Source organism: Carcharhinus amblyrhynchos, chromosome 7 (assembly GCF_965287045.1).
Source record: "Carcharhinus amblyrhynchos chromosome 7, sCarAmb.v2.hapA, whole genome shotgun sequence".
Taxonomy (NCBI): domain Eukaryota; kingdom Metazoa; phylum Chordata; class Chondrichthyes; order Carcharhiniformes; family Carcharhinidae; genus Carcharhinus; species Carcharhinus amblyrhynchos.
In genome coordinates this window covers 53,792,527-53,811,925 of record NC_137330.1, presented here as the reverse complement: position 1 = coordinate 53,811,925, position 19,399 = coordinate 53,792,527, and the positions used below count along the sequence as shown (strand labels likewise).

The 19,399-nt window shown below is 38.9% G+C and overlaps 1 protein-coding gene across 1 annotated transcript in view; it reads right to left on the bottom strand.

The window, feature by feature from the left end:
- ift172 (intraflagellar transport 172) overlaps positions 1 to 19,399 on the bottom strand; it is a 100,269-nt gene that overhangs the window by 63,037 nt on the left and 17,833 nt on the right. The window contains exons 9-19 of the mRNA XM_080192330.1: positions 17,692 to 17,815; positions 16,542 to 16,637; positions 14,991 to 15,152; positions 12,511 to 12,564; positions 10,343 to 10,446; positions 9,859 to 9,944; positions 6,653 to 6,765; positions 6,262 to 6,429; positions 5,369 to 5,505; positions 3,841 to 3,948; positions 2,427 to 2,511 (exon numbers count right to left, since the gene is read on the bottom strand). Of these exons, the coding sequence (XP_080048456.1) occupies positions 2,427 to 2,511; positions 3,841 to 3,948; positions 5,369 to 5,505; positions 6,262 to 6,429; positions 6,653 to 6,765; positions 9,859 to 9,944; positions 10,343 to 10,446; positions 12,511 to 12,564; positions 14,991 to 15,152; positions 16,542 to 16,637; positions 17,692 to 17,815 (1,237 nt within the window). The remainder of the gene's footprint in view (positions 1 to 2,426; positions 2,512 to 3,840; positions 3,949 to 5,368; positions 5,506 to 6,261; positions 6,430 to 6,652; positions 6,766 to 9,858; positions 9,945 to 10,342; positions 10,447 to 12,510; positions 12,565 to 14,990; positions 15,153 to 16,541; positions 16,638 to 17,691; positions 17,816 to 19,399) is intronic.

Below are 19,399 nucleotides of genomic sequence, written 5' to 3'. Positions count from 1 at the left end.
TTCCTGTGGCCTACATCATCATGGACTTTGGGCTCAGGCAGTGACCCTTACTGAGTGCAGTAAAGGGACTAAGAAATTTCCAGCATTACATATGCTTGAAATGGAAGCAGTGACGTTAAATGGACAGCAATATTGTTGGAGAGAATTGATTTTGTTCAAAGTTATAATACCCTAAAAAGCAGGGGATGGGGGTTGGGGGATAGGGACAGATCAAGACAAAGTTGGAGAAAGATGAGAAGAGGAAGGGGAAAAATTAGGGAATCTGTATGATCTTCCTTCTGGTATCACTTTTCATGCGACTGCAGCATGAATTTTTGGATAATTACAAATCTCCTGTCCCCAACAAATTTTCAATTCCTGAACTGTTGACCATGCAAGAGCTAAAGCACAGTGTCCAACAGATTAATACAGTGGAACTTTCAGGTGTCATGGTACTCTATACATGTGCCTTAACAAGCATGGTGTCAGCATTTAACTTATTTTATCAACTGTAAGGTTTACTGCTGATACATAACAGCCAACTATTTGGTACACTTGACATCAGAGCTATAAAATGTAAGTATTGATAAAAAGTTTTGTCAAAACTTTTTATTTGCATTCATCAGAACAGTTTGTAAGAATATCAATGTTTCCCCTTGCGCTGGAATTCTTGCAGACTGTCTTAATGAGTGCAAGATCAAAGACTTTGACATAAATGTCTCTTTTTCCATCAATACTCAAGTTCTGTACTACCAATCAACAAGCTGTAGAACAATTATTTCAGAAATACTGAAGTCTTTATACAGTAAGCACTCTATCATTCCCATTAAATGCTACTTCAGATTAAATATAATATAAATTCCAGCTACTCATGTAAACAATGAGGAGAAAATTTAAAAACAGTTCATGGCGAATAAAGTCTGCCATCTGGTGTTATAAATATGAAATTCAATTTTGCATTTAATCAATGCATTGTACAATAATTCCCATTTGATTCAATACATAGAAACAGAAGGAGGCTATTCATGCCCCATTTTTCAATCATATCACGACTGCTCTGTACTTCAGCTTCAATTACCTGCCAATAGCTCCATATATATTTGAAGGCCTAACAAAAATCTATCAATCACAGTCTTGAAAACTCGATCATCCTAGTATCAATGGCCTTTTGGGGCAACAGACTCACACGTTTTTACTATCCTTTGTACGTACATGTGCTCCCTGACAGCTTCCTGAATGGTTGATTCTAATTTGAAGATATTGCCTCATTCTCAATTCCCCATCGGAGAAAATTTCTCTCTGCATCTACGCTATCCAATTCTTCCAACATTACAGTTCACCTTTTAATCTTCTACTCAAGAGAATGCAAGCTATGCCTTTGCAAACCATATCACTGCTTAATCCTCTGCCCTTTGGCAAATCAGTGAATCTGCATTGCATTGCCTCCAAAGCCAATGCCTCATTCTTCAAATTTGAACTTAGTGCTTCAGGCTGGATCATATCAATGCTCTATATAAGAACATAAGAAATAGGAGCAGGAGTAGGCCATCTAGCCCTTCGAGCCTGCCCCGCCATTCAATAAGATCATGGCTGATCTGAAGTGGATCAGTTCCACTTTCCTGCTTTCTCCCCATAACCCTTAATTCCCTTGTCTGTCAAAAACCTATCTACCCGTGACTTAAATATATTTAGCGAGGTAGCCTCCACCACTTCAACAGGCAGAGAATTCCAGAGATTCACCACCCTTTGAGTGAAGAAGTTCCTCCTCAACTCCGATCTAAACTGCACCCCCCCTTATTTTGAGGCTGTGCCCTCTAGTCCTGCTATCCTTTCTAAGTGGGAAGAATCTCTCTACCTCTACCCTATCCATCTCTTTCATTATCTTATACGTCTCTATAGGATCCCCCCTCATCCTTCTAAACTCCAACGAGTACAGACCCAGTCTATTTAGTCTCTCTTCATAGCCCAATCCCCTCAGGGCTATGAAGGACTATGAAGATCGGGATATAACGATCAACAAATTGAAATTATGTTTATTCAAACTTCACTTTCTTCCTTCCCCAGATGATGTGATGTTCTTGTGGAGTGCAAGTCATCACCTGGTCCAGTGGCCGTTATTCATATGAATATATTTTAACTGTGGGTTGAATAGTTTTTTTCTGGGTAATTGTGGAAATATGGCCCATGACTATACATGAAACTAATTGTATCAATACCGCATTTTGATCTGAATCTTCTTCAGTTTGTTAGAGGTAGGTTGTTCAGTAGTTCCCACTAGACACACACAACTGTATAACACATTGTTTCTGTGTATTTAAAAAATAGTGATAAACATATTTAAAGAACTTTTTAAACATTGAAAACAAATTTATTTAGATAAAGATTTACATCTTTTCTTATTTAATTTTTTAAATTGTCTGTTGCTAATAATTGTACTTACTACTTACATATTCTTTCGCTGCTTGATCTGCAATCCGGTTAGTCTCACGAAGAAATTGAGCCTTAGCTACATCCCCAAGAGCAGCAAAACATCTAAAAGACAGGAATACATGTGCAGAGATCAAGGACTCAATTCCCTATTTTTTCATTTTATGTGTTTGAGTATTTTCTAGCACATTCTATTGCTGTTGTGACTTTAGGTCACAATTAAGGATTCTGGACACAGCAGAGGCTATAGCCCCCAACAGTATTGTGCTAAAGAGCTACTCAGCAGAATAAGCTACCTCTTCACTAAGCTAACTCAGTAAAGCTACAACATTTGTATCTATCTAAAGTGGAGAATTGCTCAGAAATGTCATATCCACAAAAGAACCAATATAGTTCACCCACTGCCCTGTCAAAATGAAAGAATGAAACTTCAATAAAGGCTGGGCAATAAATGTGGCCCTCATCCAAAGCACAAAATGTAAATAGCTCAAATTTTTTGTCAACGGCAAAGGAATAACACTCACCATTCACCTTGCTGATATCTGCATTTTTTTTCTCATTACACAGCACTGATTATATCTAGTTGGGGTGTATTTTTCTGCGTGGAGCCTTTCAAAGAAAATTTGCAGCATCTATGATTTTTTAAAATTTGTTCATGTGATGAGGGCATTATTTCCCATCTTTAAATGCCCTTGAGAAGAGATGTGCCACTGACTTGAACCACTGCAATCCGTGTGCTTTAGGTACATTTGCAGTGCTGTTAGGAAGCGAGTTCCAGAATTTTAACCCAGTGACAGTGAAGGAATAGTGATATATTTCCAAATCAGGATGGTGCACAGCTCATTTTAAAATATGGATTGAATCCTGAAATATTTACATTTTCAAGTACAGCAGTTATTTTCCTTTGAATTCTCTACGAAAACTGCTGTTGAGCAGTTGAGCTATGTAGGTCAAATCTGCTTGCATTATTGCAGTTGTGGCGGCAGCAGAAAGGAATCATAATTTGACTTGGCAACCTGGGTGGAGAAACAGGGAGAGAAAAATAAAAATCGGCAGGGTTTCGTACTTCTAATCCCTATCGAGCATTCTTTGCTGGAAGTTCATATGTGTGCAGGTCTGATGGCATATTAGGTTTGACAGCGGTGCCTTCCCTGGCAAGGTCAAACAACCTACACACATTCACCACTTAGGTTCATACTTGAAAGGCTTTTTGGTGAGGCACCCAAGGAAATGGTTTTTCTGAATCTATTTCTTTCACTCATATTTTATACTCTATTCTATTACCTCATAGTACTATAGGGGCAGCAGTGCTCAAAGTCAAAAGAATGTAATTCTTAAATAGTGCACTGGATCAGGCCCACCCATTTCATTGCACAAGAAGAAAATAATCTTTTCCTCTTAGGTCTCCCTAATAGTACAGCCACCTACTATTACCTCTCTGCAATATGTAACTGCTGGGCTTCCAGTGAAAGTTTGCTTAACGTTTTCCACATGGCTTCAGTCTCTGACGACATTTCCAAAGTTTCTAGGAAGGCAGTCGCCCTGGAGAGAAAACAAAAATCAATATTATACTCATTGGACTTATTTTGCTTTTATTTACAGGTCCAGTCAGTCACTGCCACTGTCCTGGTCAGTGTTCATTTCCCACTGCTCATTTTGCCACTTTATTCACATATGCCTCCCTTCACTGCAATCGTTGCAACCACCATTGCCTGCTCTGTCCTCTGCCAATATTGCTTACTGTAGCTTGAAGAATTGCATGGTCTGCACTAGTTTTTGAAGCTTCCTAATCCTTCAAAACTCAATTCCTCATTCATATTAAAGTTTGTGCCATTATTTGCCTAACTTCACTAATCAGGGAACAGTCTTTTCAAATCCTCCAAGCCTGAGAATATTCAGAAAGCTGAGGCTGAAAGTTTGCACTACACCTAATTGTGCAAAGGAGAACTTATCCACAGAATATGTGAAATGATCTTGCTCTTGAACACCACTAGTCTAGAGGGCAGCATGTTTCTAGATCAGAGCACAGACACAGCTTTGCACATCACAAAATCAAACTTCACATTACGCAATTCATCATGAACTACAAATCATGGCCTAAATGTAAGCCAAGTGAACGCAATAACTGAGCAACAATGAGAACATTAATTGAGCAACAATTAGAGGATTAACTAAATATTGGTTATGCTTACAATTTTGCCTTCTGATTTTTTTCTTTGAAGATCTTTATAAGAAAAGGAACTCCAGACCAAAGTTCTCATTTGTTTATATCTTGAAAAGAATGTCTATTGTTTAAAGTTTTGTTTGTGTAAACAAATTGTGCATTACGCCTACATTAAATTGGGGAAGATGGGGGCATGGTAGTGGGTTGGATTAGTCATCTAGATATGATTCGGGGACATAAGCAACTATTGACATTTGAATTCAATAAGTTTGAAATTAAAGCTAATCTCAATAACTGCGACCACAACTCTCCTTGATTCTTTCCAAAATCCATTTGGTTCAATAATGTCCTTTAGGGAAGGAAATTTGCCATCCTTGCCTCATCTGGCCTATATGTGACTCCAGATCCATAACATGTGGTTAACTCTTAACTGTCCTCTAAAATGGCCTAGCAAACCATTCAGTTCAAGGGTGATGAGGGATGGACAATAATACTGGCCCAACTGGCAACACATGCAGCCTATGAAAAAAGAAAAACAAATAAATTCTGAGAATATTAAAATAGCTTGCTGTAAAAGAAACAAATCAAAGCAAATATTTTTCTAAATTGCATTTATGAAATGATTTATTTGTGGCTGCAGAATGCTGTGCAAATCCCACGTCAAATATCAATTCATTTTGACCTGAATATAATTGGACAGAGCTGAGGTTGTAGCTTTAAAAAAAAGCCCAAAACTCAGCAACTTAGGAGGGTGATTTCCAATATTATGGAGCTGAAACATGAATGCTCTATACCAACCTGTTGTAATCGCCATCATCAATTGCTGTGCCAAATTCAATCAGTCCTTCATCCAGAGTGTAAGAAATAGTATTCACTCCCTCGGTGACGATGACTTCTGTTTTACCATTACTCCGCTCTAGATCTACAATATCACCCTGTAGACAAAGGAATGAAAAAGAATAGTCAACCAGCAAAACATTTTAAAATATAGCAAAGGCAATATGTCAAACAAAGTATTTTTCGGTTCAATTATTTATCTCTATCTCCATCTCAATGGGCAAGATTTTACAACCTCGTACGTCCTGAAACTGTAAAATCCCACCCCAGGTCAATGGACCATCCCATGGTCCACCCCTCACAAGCTCCAATTCCCTTGGCAAGCAGGATAGTAAAATTTCAGCCAATATCCCAATTCATATTTTAAGGTACAAATCTGAGAGATCAAAAAAACCATTTGAAATGTCAACACCTTCCAGAAACATAACCTGTAATGATGAGATATTATTCAAGGATAACGATAATTAATAAACCATACAATAAGCTCACTATGTTTCTGATCTGCCAAAGACTTATCTGGCGAACCTAACTTCTGGGTTCCAGCAGAAGTTGACTCCACAAAGTTGTAGTTCAATTGTGGCCCTCAATGGTAGCAAATGCTGCCAATATCATAATGCAAGATGTAACACAAATTAAGCAAGATACTTACAGGACTTGTGTGGACCACGAATTGGATTCAATTCAAATCTGAATTTGCTTTTTGGAGCAAGTAAGGAATGGATTCATTCCTTGGTCCACTCTGAGCATTGGGCTTTGCAATTTTATGAATGGAGTTAAAAAAAATTAAAAACATTACAAGCATCACTCAGTTGTTTTGATACATTGTCATTTTTTTTCCCTATTCTTCTCCTTACCTTAAGTGGAAACATTGTAACTCGCTCTGGAGCATCAATATTGTACCAAACACAAAGATTGCCACGGTTCTGGGCCACAGCTACATCACTGCCAGGTACCCACTGAACATAGGTGCAGTAATTCAGGACGGTTGTCTTTGTGTTGTCATCTATATCAAACAGGTGCAGCTATAACATAGAAGAAATAATTACTCCAGGAGCAGAATGTCCAGGAGAGTACTGATGAAATCAGCCCAAGTCTGATGCTGCACTATTTCTTATTCATACCAGCCATAGCATAACTGAAGCTGACTGTTCTTGATAAAACAGGTATATTTGTAGTTACTGTATCAACATTTGAAACATACATTATCCCATTTTATATATTCCACAGTAAATTACAAGAACTTACACACAGCTTTTTGTCCCTGAAAAGCAACTTGTGTCCAGTCTCATTCAGTTCTAACCAGTCAATTTTTGTATCATGACTTATGGCAGCTAAGTTATAACCAGTCAACAAATCCACTGGGAAAAGAAGAAACATAAAAATTATTCTAGAAATCTTCAGCTCTTTCAGGTTATTTCAGCATCTGATTAATTTCCTCCATGCATTTTTCATCATGAGAATAGTCGAATTGGAACTTAATAACTCTCTACAACTACATCAACGTTTCCTCAGTGATGTACCTTTTTTTTTATTACACTCGTCTTTCTCTTCAGCAACTGTAGAAAATGGCACAACTTTCTTCTAAATTTCAGAGAAAGACCAAGCTTGTAATTGCAATGGAAAATTAATCAGCATCAGATTAAGTTATAAATGTGGCAACATAGACAAATTAGTTTAGCGAAGTTATTTGGGCATAATTCTAAAATACATTTCAGGAAGGGTTTAGTGATTATGCCAACTTAACGTAAACAGGTTGAAGTTTCTTGAGTCCTTTCACAAAGCACATTAATTTATTTATCCAGAGAAAGTATTGATAAACTCTGTGTAGGATTCATACATATTCCTTCAACTATATCCAAGTAATGAAAGCACCTTTATAAGGCAAATGGAAGAATACGTCTTTGTTTACTGATCAATGATCCAGCAACAATATTATGCCAAGGATACTCAACAACATGGATTGATTGGGTGGAATAATCTGTTTTTAATCTATTAATTTCAATGTATTCTCAATCGATCACTGTTACCCAAGTCCCAATAGCTCATGAAACATCAAAATACAAATCCTTCAGTTGATAATTTTACCAAAAAACCAAGACTTCTCAATTTGTACTCTATGATTTAATTTTTAAAATAAGGAATTTCATTTCAATATCTTGAATTATAAGCAATTGACCAGGTTGGAATATCAGTTCTAAAACATTTTCATAAATTTTGATTTTACCATTTAGATTAACATTTTTAAAATGCCAATTTGTTGCTATATTTGAATTATTATTGTCACATGTATTAGCATAATGAAAGATATTGTTCCTTGCGCCCTATACAAAACACACCATTCATAGAGAAGGAAACAACAGTGCAGAATATAGTGTTACAGCACAGAGCATTGTCACAGAACCCAAAAGAGTTAGAATGAAGTTTTAGAAGCATCGAATGAGAGTAAAAGATAGAATTAGAAGGTATGCTTGAACTTCAGTAGCGCAGTGGTTAGCAGTGCTGCCTCACAGTGCCAGGGACTGGGTTCAATTCTCAGCTTGGGTCAGTGTCTTGTGTAGAGTTTGCATATACTCCCTGTGTCTGCATGGGTTTACTCCAGCTGCTCTGGTTTCCTCCTGCAGTCCAAAGATGTGTGGGTTAGGTGGATTGGCCATGCTAAATTGCCCCTAGTGTCAGGGGAACTAGCTACAGCAAATGCATGGGGTTATGGAAACAGGGCCTGGGTGGGACTGTGGTTAGTGCATACTCAATGGGCCGAATGGCCTCCTTCTGCACAATAGGATTCTATGATTGTAGAAATGTGAAGCCAAATCACAATTCAGTGCCTTTAACTATCTACCTTATCATTTTAAAGTAGATGTAAGCAGGCTCTCTGATTTAGACTGTAATCATAAAGAACACAAGTAGTACATTAAGAAAGGAGTCATAAGATATTGGCCTGGATTTTATGGTTAGCAGGAAAGTGATGGCACTCACTACTGACCTCAAAAGAAAGTTGCCCAGAAAGTTCTAGAAATCTCTGATGTGTATTTCACCTTTCCTGGAATTAATTTCAATCTCGCACTAAGTTAAAGAGATCTCCAGGCATCCAACAACAGCAATGTCATTAAGCAGAATAAGCAAACAATCACACTGAAATATTCTCACAAAAAGCAAACCAGGAAGTAAAACGCACCAAATAGCCTTCATTTTGTAATAAATTTTACAGAGAGCAAAATAAATTTGGGACATATACATTATGATATTTTAGGTTCTAAACACTTCAAAAATTATACTAAAACAATGGAACTTTGATAATGGAAGTATTTGATATTATACAAATATAAAATTAATTTTTCAGGGCTAACGAGGTTCTGCAACTCCATTCCCACGGCTCAAAAATCTGCTCCGTTCCCCTGAACCTCTCCAGTTCCTTACCCAAGGCCCGAACCACACCTCTTTTCTCCCAAAGTCCCACTGCACTGCCTGTAGGCACAGCCCCTCCTCGTCACTTCCCAGTTTCTAGCCAATCTGGGAGGATTCAGACTCACTTTTGGCCATGAACTATTCTGCCCAGTAGCAGCAAGATGGAATAAATCCAATCAGAGCAAAACCTATTGGAGTATTGAATGCCTTAACAACATATCAGCATCCAGTACTCCAAGAAGCCTTGCTCTCATTCTTCTAACATTTTACAAGTTTGAACTGGCGCTACCTGTCATGTAGTAGCCGCCAACTTTGCAACCCCCTTGAGACCCTTCATGGGCCTCTGGGGGTCCACAGACTCTAGTGTGTGAAATCCCTGATCTAATTAAATACACAGCAGTTTCAATAGACCAGGTGGCTAGATCTGTGATGGTGTGGCAGACCAGAGCTGGAAATTGTGGGTCGGAAACTGAGGCGAGTTCAGTTTTACCTTATTAAGTTCTGGTTTCAAGTGGACAATTTAACTTCCTTCATAGTTTCACCTACACTTGGTTGATTAGTCTCTCTCAGAAGTCTAATATTATTGGGTAGAATCTGTGATAGAGAAAAGACCTGTGGGAATAATGGACCTGATGGGCCTTGGCCTTTTGGCTAAGATCATGCATCAGATCAAGCCCAAGCTGGGGTGCAATGCCTCATCTTGTTCAGCTTGGATTTTGTTTGTCTCTCTCATGGGGTCCCTGATTTGGATTATATTGGATCTTGAATTTGGTTTTTGCAGCAAGCAAGGAATGGATTTGGGATTGCCCAGTCCATTCTGAGCATTGACTTGTAACTTTAAGAAAAGAATAGAAAAATTATTTTAAAAACACAACCAATTTCACATAGGCTATTTCCAACATTTCAATTTCATTTTAGCATAACAGTTGTGTATTAGGAGACACACATCACCTACTTTATTTATTGAGATAAATATGAAATCACCATGCAATAAAATGCAGTTGATTAGTTATTATGCCAAAAGTTGTACTTTATGTAGAACTTACCAACTGCTATTGTCTTAATATCTACTAGATATGCCAGTTTCTTATTGTCTTCTACCCCACTTTGTTTGCGTTCATTCAGCCTAACACTATAAAATGAAGTGAAAGAGAAACAATTCATTTTAGGTTTGAAATTTTCACGAAATATCAAAAATTCATATCTTCTATAATCACCACTATTACTGACAATATTACAACATGTGTATTTCCAACATCCTACACAGCTTCAAATCTCAGAATTCTGCTGCGGAAACATCAACCAATCAATCAATAAGGTGGCAGCTGCATTAATTCAGAGCAAGGTGCTAAATGTAAAAGCGCAAGATTGCAGCATTCTTATTAACCTTCATTGTGAGGATTTTCTGCAGGTTAAAAGATTTTTTGTTCCCAGAAAGAAAAATGAATTAGGACAAAATGAGTGGCTTAAAAAAGTCATTTAATAAGACAAAACAGAGAACCTGGGGTTAAACTTCTATATAAGTCACACCTGATTAAGTGAGGGTTCATGAACTCCGTTCTAACAGATCCCAAAATGTCATTGTTGCCATATTCCACAAGTGTCAATTCGCCAGCATTGAAGATCATGCACACCTGTAAGAAAAATGCACTTTAAAAATAATTATATATCCTCCAATATTGAATGAAAAAAGTTAAACTATTTTTTTTAAAAAGTGTCGGGTAATTTGAACAACTTCTTCAGAATACTGTGCTTATGGTTGTAAATGTGTAAAAGCCAAAATTTGACCAATGTGGCCATATTTTGCAGGATAAAAGTCAATGATCAGATTCTGCAAAACTGACATAAATAATGTTGAGCTGGCCAATGGCACAGGTTCAACTACTATGGCAGCTAAAGAGCAGCTATTTTGTCATGAATCCCTCCACCTAATTTGAATTTGCTGTTGGCACATGAAAAGCTTCCCCAGATAGTATAACCTGCAGCAAACTAGCTAAATGTAATCAATAAAAGTACAAGCAGTAGCAAAATAGTGGACTTATTATTCACAGTGGCAACTTGGAAGGGTACGGCACAGAAGAGACCACCCTCCACACATTTGCATGCACATGCTCTTGCAACTCGGCCAATATGCTGCAGGAAAGGATGTCCCGAAGCATGATACACTGGGGAGACCATGCAGACGCTATGTCTACAGATGAATGAACACCGCTCGACAATCATTAGACAAGACTGTTCCCTTCCTGTTGGCGAACACTTCAGCGGCTACGGGCATTCGGCCTCTGATCTTGGAGTAAACGTTCTCCAAGGTAGCCTTCACAACATATGACAGCGCAGAGTCACTGAGCAGAAACTGATAGCCAAGTTCCGCACACATGAGGACAGCCTCAAGTGGGATCTTGGGTTCATGTCACACTATCTGTAACCCCCATGACTTGCCTGAACTTGCAACATCTCACTTACTGTCCTGTCTGGAGACAATACACATCTCCTTAACCTATGCTTAATGCTATCTCCACTCACATTGTCTGCACCTTTAAGACTTGAATAGCAGATTAGCTGTAAAGACTCGCATTCTAATCAGCATTCTGCAAACTGTGTGTGTCTTTATATGCCCTGTCTGTGATCAGAACTCTCCACTCATCTGACAAAGGAACAGCGTTCTGAAAGCTTGTGGTGTTTACTATCAAATAAACCTGTTGGACTTTAACCTGGTGTTGTGAGACTTCTTACTGTGTTTACCCCAGTCCAATGCCGGCATCTCCACATCATGCACTTAGCAAGCCAGTCAAACAAGAAACATAACAATGTACATGGGGGGGTGGGGAAACACAGATGTAATATAATTGGATTTTGGGAAAGTTTTTAATAGGGGAATTCATCAAAAGTACCGTGGAAGGTTTGCAGAAATGGCATTGGGAGTAGGGTGCTGAAGAGAGTTCAATTGCAACTGGATGACAGGAATCGGTATCTATGCGATAGTGAAATATGCTGGATTGGCGTGACTGATGCCTTGGAGAGCTTGATGCTGAAATTTGTATTCATCACATTTTCATAAATGATCTGGAAAGTTCTGGTAACATCATATCAAAGTTTGCAGACAACACCAAAGTAGTAAGGGAAGATAAGATAGTGGCAGATGAAGACAAACTGCAGATGGCTCAAGACTGCTCAAGAAGTGAGCAAATAATCAATAGCTATGGCTATTGCTACAAACAGAACTTGCATTTATATTGCATCTTGAGGTCACTTAAATGAAAAAAGCAGCCAAAAATATATTTTTTTAAATTAATGTCTCCAGATTTCTGCTGCTGCAGTCATGTAACTTGGACAAGATGCTTGCTGGATGTGAAGCCATGCTTGAAATTTAGCACTGGATCAAATTTAAAGCAGACACTCCCTTCTGATAAGGCTTTCATATACCAGCAGTATGGTCTTATTCTCATTCCAAAAACTGAATGCCACCAAATGCAGTAAGTAGCAATTTTTTCCTTAAATTACAATTTTCCCTCTGTTGCAAGGCACATGATACCAGATATTCTTGTCAAAAATGAGCAATTCAGTTCAATTTTGAGGAATTTCTATTCATTATAAGCTTACCAGTAATATGTATGCACGTTCCGTTCATGTAAAAAACAAGATTATATTTTTGTGACCGAACACACATTAACACAATATCAAAGGGAAGCAAAACTTACATTTTCATTATCAAAGTAAAGCTTTTCATTTCCACCGGACCCCTGCCAAGCAACCTAAAACAAATCAGAAATTACTAACATTTTCTCTTCAAAATTAGATTATCACCAAACTTAACCCAAAAGGGAATTTTGCTGTTTACAGATATTTTATAGAAATTAATAAGCTACCTTGAAGTCACCACTTGCAATATTAGAGCTGGAGTTTACCAGCTCTTCAGAGTAGTCAGGGGGTGAGGAACATGAAGGAAGGGAGCGAATTGAGATGTATAATGCCTCTTACCTTCCTACTGCCATGGCATTTTACTAGCAGTGGAATAGGCGGAAGACAGCCCTCCCACCCAAAGGCCAATTGAGCCATGTGGCCAATTAAGGACCTCTCCCCATTGCTGTTAGCACAATCTGCACTGGGCCCTCCGCCATGTGTGGAGAGTCCTTGGTAGCCTCCCTACGGGCTTGACGTAGATCTTCTTAATCAGGCATTTTGGCCATCAGAAATGCCCCTAGCAGCAATAGTCTCCTCCATGCACCATCTCCCTCTGCCCTCGCCACGGATACCAATTCGCCCTCTCCCCCACACAGCCACTCCCACACCCCTCCTCAAACCTCAAAACCTCCCCCCTCCCCCCCGCCAGACTCTTTGGCTCTCCCAGATCAGGACCTGTTCTGACTGGTCCAAACCCCACTCACCATGGTAAATAGGTGCATCCATTGCTGTGTCCTTTGACTTTGAGCAGTACCTCCATTTGGTTGGCACATTTTCAAAGTGGGCTCTGATCCCTGGAAGGGACAGAATCCTTACCAACAATTAATTAGTTGCTGGATGGGCCTAAAATACAACTGATGATCTCCTAAATCATCAGTTAGCCTTGCCCCAGCTTTCAAATGTGTCATCAGGACCCCAGCCAGCCTGAGTAAATTCAGCTCTTTATGTGCAAATGCTTAACAGCCTTGAATTAACTTTTTAAATATATTCTTTCATGAGATGCAGGCATCGTCGGCTGGGCCAGCATTTTTATAAAAGTAGGGAGGTCTTGCTGCAGCTGTACAGGGCATTGGTGAGGCCGCAGCTGGAGTACTGTGTGCAGTTTTGGGCACCGCACCTGCGCAAAGATATTTTGGCCTTGGAGGGAGTGCAGAGGAGGTTTACTAGGCTGATACCGGAGTTGAGGGGGTTGAGCTATGAGGAGAGGCTGAATAAACTGGGCTTGTACTCGTTAGAGTTTAGAAGAATGAGGGGAGATCTCATTGAGACGTACAAGATGATGAATGGGATGGACAGGATAGAGGTGGAGAGACTCTTCCCGCTCAAAAAAGACAGTAGGACTAGGGGGCACAGCCTCAAGATAAAAGGGGGACGGTTTAGAACGGAGTTGAGGAGGAACTTCTTCACTCAAAGGGTGGTGAATCTCTGGAATTCTCTGCCCGTTGAAGTGGTGGAGACTGCCTCGCTAAATATTTTTAAGACGCGGGTTGATGGGTTTTTGATAAGAGAGGGGATTAAGGATTATGGGGAGAAAGCGGGAAAGTGGAACTGAGCAGCGACAGATCAGCCATGATCTTATTGAATGGCGGGGCAGGCTCGAAGGGCTAGATGGCCTACTCCTGCTCCTATTTCTTATGTTCTTATGTTATCCCCAATTGCCCTTGAGAAGGTGATGGTGAGCCTGCCCTGTTTAAAGTAAACTAAAATAGCAAATGCCTTATTTGAGAAAGTAAATAGAGGAATTTAATACCCAGTTAAACATGCTAATACTGTGCCACACAATTATAAAACCAAAATAAATAAGTAATGAATTATTTTAATTCTTCCACTTCTTTGCTGATTCCTCTTTCTGAGGATAACACAACAGGCCAATGTTCTGTTCAACGTTACCCTGGTATTCACTCTAATAATATGTTCAAAAACCACAATGGTTAAGACAGCTTCCTTCAAGCAGATGTTTCAACTAAAATCACAAATACAATAGAGTAGGAACCCGTGTCATGTCACGTATGTAATGTAATAGGTATGTAACCTATTCCTACCACTTTGAGGTACAGTCCATTTGTACAATGTCTTTGAGCTGTCTCACCTGAGACACCGAAATAAACATATTCCCTCTTCAAATACTAAAACCACATCTTAAGAATATTCTTGTCACACTGCTGTCAATGAACCAGTTTAATTCAGTTGTTCAGTTTAATTCTACTTCTATCCAATGTGGAAAATCATTCTCATGTGAACACGGACTGAGAAGAGAATTAGGTTCTGTTGTGATATCCTTTATAATTAAATATGCTGCTAACAACGTCTTGGCTCACACTGACAGGGTAACAAAAAGCTGCTGGTTCCCATGGAACTGCAACCCAGCAACCAATTATTGCTGTGCATTACGACAAGAGAAGGCAAGCAATGCATATTGAAGGATGTGCATTATACCTCTACAAGCTTAAAAAAATTGGTAAATATAACAAAATTCATGTTTGAACCCAAACAGTACCTCACTAAGTTTGTTGGTTGCCAAGTCTCCGAGAAGTAACGTGTCAGTGCTATGAGCCACCAGATATCGATCTTTACCCATGATCTTCACTTCATCGATTTCATACCCATAGTGAGACTTCAGCACTACTCTGGTCCCAGTTGAAAGGTTCCTTACTATAACCTGATTGGAATAAAAAGACAATCACAACTGTTCCCAGTTTCTTTTATGCATCATCTACAGCTAAGTAAGGAACTCAAAGATAGTATCAAATTGAAAGAACAAAGTGAACAATTCTGCAAAGATTAGTGGTAGGTCAGAAAATTGGACAGAATTTTAAAAACAGCAAAAATGACTTAAAAAGTATGAATTCGTGTACGACTGACAACTAGCTAAAAATTTAAAAGCAGGTGAATGCCTACAGGTATTTAAAAAGAAAAAGTAAAGTGAGCATTGAGAGTGTCTGAGGAATTAATAATGGCAAATACAAAAGTGATAGAAGCATTGAATAGATATTTTATCTGTCTTCGCTGTAGAAGACACAAGTTACATCCTAGAGATACTTGTAAATCAAGAGGTGAAAGTGATAGGAGGAACTTAAAAGAATTACAATCACCAGGGAAAGGGTACTGAGTAAACTATTAGAACTAAAGGCTGACAAGTCCCCTGCACCTGATGAATTTCATACTAGGATGTTAAAAGAAAGGACTGCAGAGATAGTGGATGCATTAGTTATAATTTTCCAGATTATTTTCAAAATTCCCCAGATTCTGGGAACTGACTTAACATTTGAGATCAATATGACTCCTCTTTAGAAGAAGTCATATTAGACTCAAAACATTAACTATGCTTCTCTCTCTCCATGGATGAAGTCAGACCTGCTGAGTTTTCCAGAACTTTTTGTTTTAATTTCAGATCTCCAGAATCTGCAGTATTTTGCTTTCACTTTGAGAGGATCTTGATCAACAAGGGAGTCAAGAGCATTGGGGTTGACAGGAAAGTGGAATTGTGGCCACAATCAGATCAAACAATCTTAACTAATAACAGATTTGAGGGGCGAAATGGCCTATTCTTACTTCATATGTTTGTATGAAAGGAAAAAGAACGAACAAAAACAAATGCACATAGTAAGCTCCCACAAATGGACCAGATAATTTATTTTGTGACATTGATTAAGGTGCTCTTCTTCAAGATAGACCTATGGGATCTTCTGCTTCCACGTCAAAGAGCAGGCAGGTCCTAGGTATAACATCTCATCTAAAGGACAGCAACTCAAGAGTGCAGCACTCTCTCAGCACTGCACTGGAATTACAGCCTGTATTTTTTGTGCTCAATTTATTTAAACAGTGCTAACCAAAACCTATATGAAAAACAAAATGTTTTATAAATAATCTTTTCCAAGTACAATGTGAGGGGAAGAGACTTGGTTGATTACGTCTTACTATAAAAGTAAGTATTTTGTGTTAAAAGTATTAGTAACATACAATTATTTTTACTATTCACTTATAAACACAAATTCCAACACTCCTGTTTTGTCTGCACCTCAAAGTGAAGCCAATTTTTGCTACTTACCTGACTGAGGCCAACATAAGTCATTTCAAACTTGTTCTTGTAAATAGATCTACGCAAACAGCAATCAAATTGTTCTACACCTCCACAAAGAGTGCCCTGAACATTAAACACAAGGAACATGTAATGTTTTCTTTTCTGTAATTTTAACAAAAAAGTTGATGAGTATAAAATGGGAACACTCACATTTATCTTTAGTGCTGAAACTGAAAAATATGTCACATCATAAACATACATAGTAGAAAGCTAAACATTTGTCTTAAACTATCTGGAGGTTAATCACTTAGTCATTGCTTTTTTTTCCATTCATTTGCAGGGATTGCTGGGCGTTGCCAGCTAGGCCATCATTGCTCAATCCAAACTGTCCTCGAGAAGGTGATGAGCTGCATTCTTGAACCACTGCAGTCCCTTTGCTGTACGTACACCCACAATACTGTTAGGCAGGGAGTTCCAGGATGTTGATCCAACAACAGTGATGGAGTGGCAATATATTTCCAAGTCAGGATGGCAAGTGGCTTGAAGGGGAATTTCAAGGTGATGGTGTCCTCATGTGTCTGTTGCCCTTATCCTTCTAGATGATAGCAGTCATGGCTTTGCAAGGTACTGTCTAAGGAGCCTTGGTGAGTTCCTGCAGTGTATCTTGTAGATGGTACACACTGCTGCCACTGTTCATTGGTGGGGGAGGGAATGAATTTTTGTGGAAGGGGTGACAATCAAGTGGGCTGCTTTGTCCTGGTTGATGTCGAGCTTCTCGGGTGTTGTTGGTGATACACTCATCCAGGCAAGTGAAGAGTATTCCACCACTCTCCTCATTTGTGCCCTGTAAATGGTAGGCAGGCTTTGGGGAGTTAGGAGGTGAGTTACTTACTACATGATTCCTAACCTCTTGCAGCTACCATATTTCTATGGCCAGTCCAGTGAGGCTTCTGGTCAATGGTAACCCCCAGAACGTTGGTAGTAGGGGATTCAGCGATGGTAATGCCATTAAATGTCAAGGAGTGATGATTAGATTTTCTCTCGTTGAAAATGTCACTTGTGTGGGGCGAATATTACTTTCTCATTTAAGTTTCAGATACAGAGATGAATTAATTTAATACTGTATTTTAAAAACTCAAACATTTTTGATGCAGTAGATTTATTTTTGAACACTAACCGCACATAGTCTGGAACCATCCTTCTTCCAAGCTAAGGCAGTGATGGTGTAAAGATTTGGGATTTCCTTTGATCTAGACTCATCCCATGTATTTCTGCGAGGACTCCAGTTTAGTACTCTGAGCCTGTGGGAAAAGCACCCAATTTAGGGCACTGACTGAAAATATATTAATACCTCACAATGCCAAAAACTTAGAGTAAGATTTTTCATAAATTAAAAAAAATAAGATTCATAGCATCCAAATGACTGAATGGACAATTAGATGTAAAAACACAATGAGAAAATGCCAAAAACGTAGAATAGTCCGTCAAATATTCTGTCTTAAAGTCAAAGAGTGTTTGATGTGCCCAGAATGATTCATTTTCATAAGTGCTGTGGGTTTGTAATATCACAAGTGTTATCCAGAGAAAATAAATGGGTCTATTGTTTGCCTTGAACACATTATTATATATAAAGTTCATTTTCTGTTAAGTATTTTTTAACCAATGTGTTATTTCTATAATGCTGTGCCTTTAAACTAATTGTTACCATATTAAGAGAATATGGAATACCATACTATCATGTTGTACAAAGAAGTCTCAGTGTTTGATATCAAATCTCAATTTACCTCAAAGGGCTGGGTCATGTATTGATTACAAGAAAATGAAATATTACAATTATGCACCTTCATTTGACACATACACTCATTTGATTTCATACACCTTTTAGTTGAAAGATATGGCAGAATTTTTTTTGTTCTATATTTGTTTTTGCTAAATCATTGCTCTGCAGAGTTATAAATTCCTGGTGGTCTGATGTTACGAGGTGGACAATGGACTTGAATGAAAGACAACTGGTACAACTTAGATCAATTCAAACTTAGGTGTCGATTTTGCTGTGACAGGGCAATAAACAGCACCTGTTGTGGTTAGACTCATGCACGACCATTTAATATTGATAATGGGCCTGAACTTCGTCAGGCTGGCAATTAGCATTGGATTGTCACTCAGCTCCCAGTTTCTTACCTGACGTCATGTCTCAGTTGACCTTCCAGTTTAGCTTGGGTGACATCGTACTGCAACATATTCCTGGAGCTTAGTGTCAAGTGCAGCTTTATTGAAGGGAAGGAAGCCACACCCTTTTTTATTGCATTAACTAACATAAAACAGGGATGCTTAAAATATTAGTGAAGGTTAAAAGTTCTGGCGTGACACAGAGAAGCTGAATGTATAAGCTAAGTGGGTAGGATTTGAGGAGTTGGGTAGGATTTGAAGGGTTCAGTCTGTGAAAGCAAGCGTAGAGGTAGAAAACCCTTGGGGATCAAGTGTATAGAGTGGTATCACGAGGGGGAGGGGTGTATTGAACTGGATGGTTCCCAGTGCAGGGATGTTGCCGAGGGGAGGTTTGCATTTGCAGGCATTAGCTGCGCAAACCTTACCTGGTAACTTCTGAAAGAATAATCCCCAGGGCATCCTCCATCCCACCACCCCCCCCACCCCGCCCCGCCCCAACATCAAAGCTCTGGAGCTTGCAAGTTATCGCCCATTGCAAGTTGTTGGAAGTGCAAGCTGAAAATGGTGAACACCTTCCACACATTACCTATGGCCTAAATGAACAGAGCAAGCAGTTGTGTCAGCCATACTTCTGATCATTATTCAGTGACACAAACATAAAATGCACATGCACGGATATAAAAAAAAAATGACTGTAATGTTTGCTCCCCATTTAA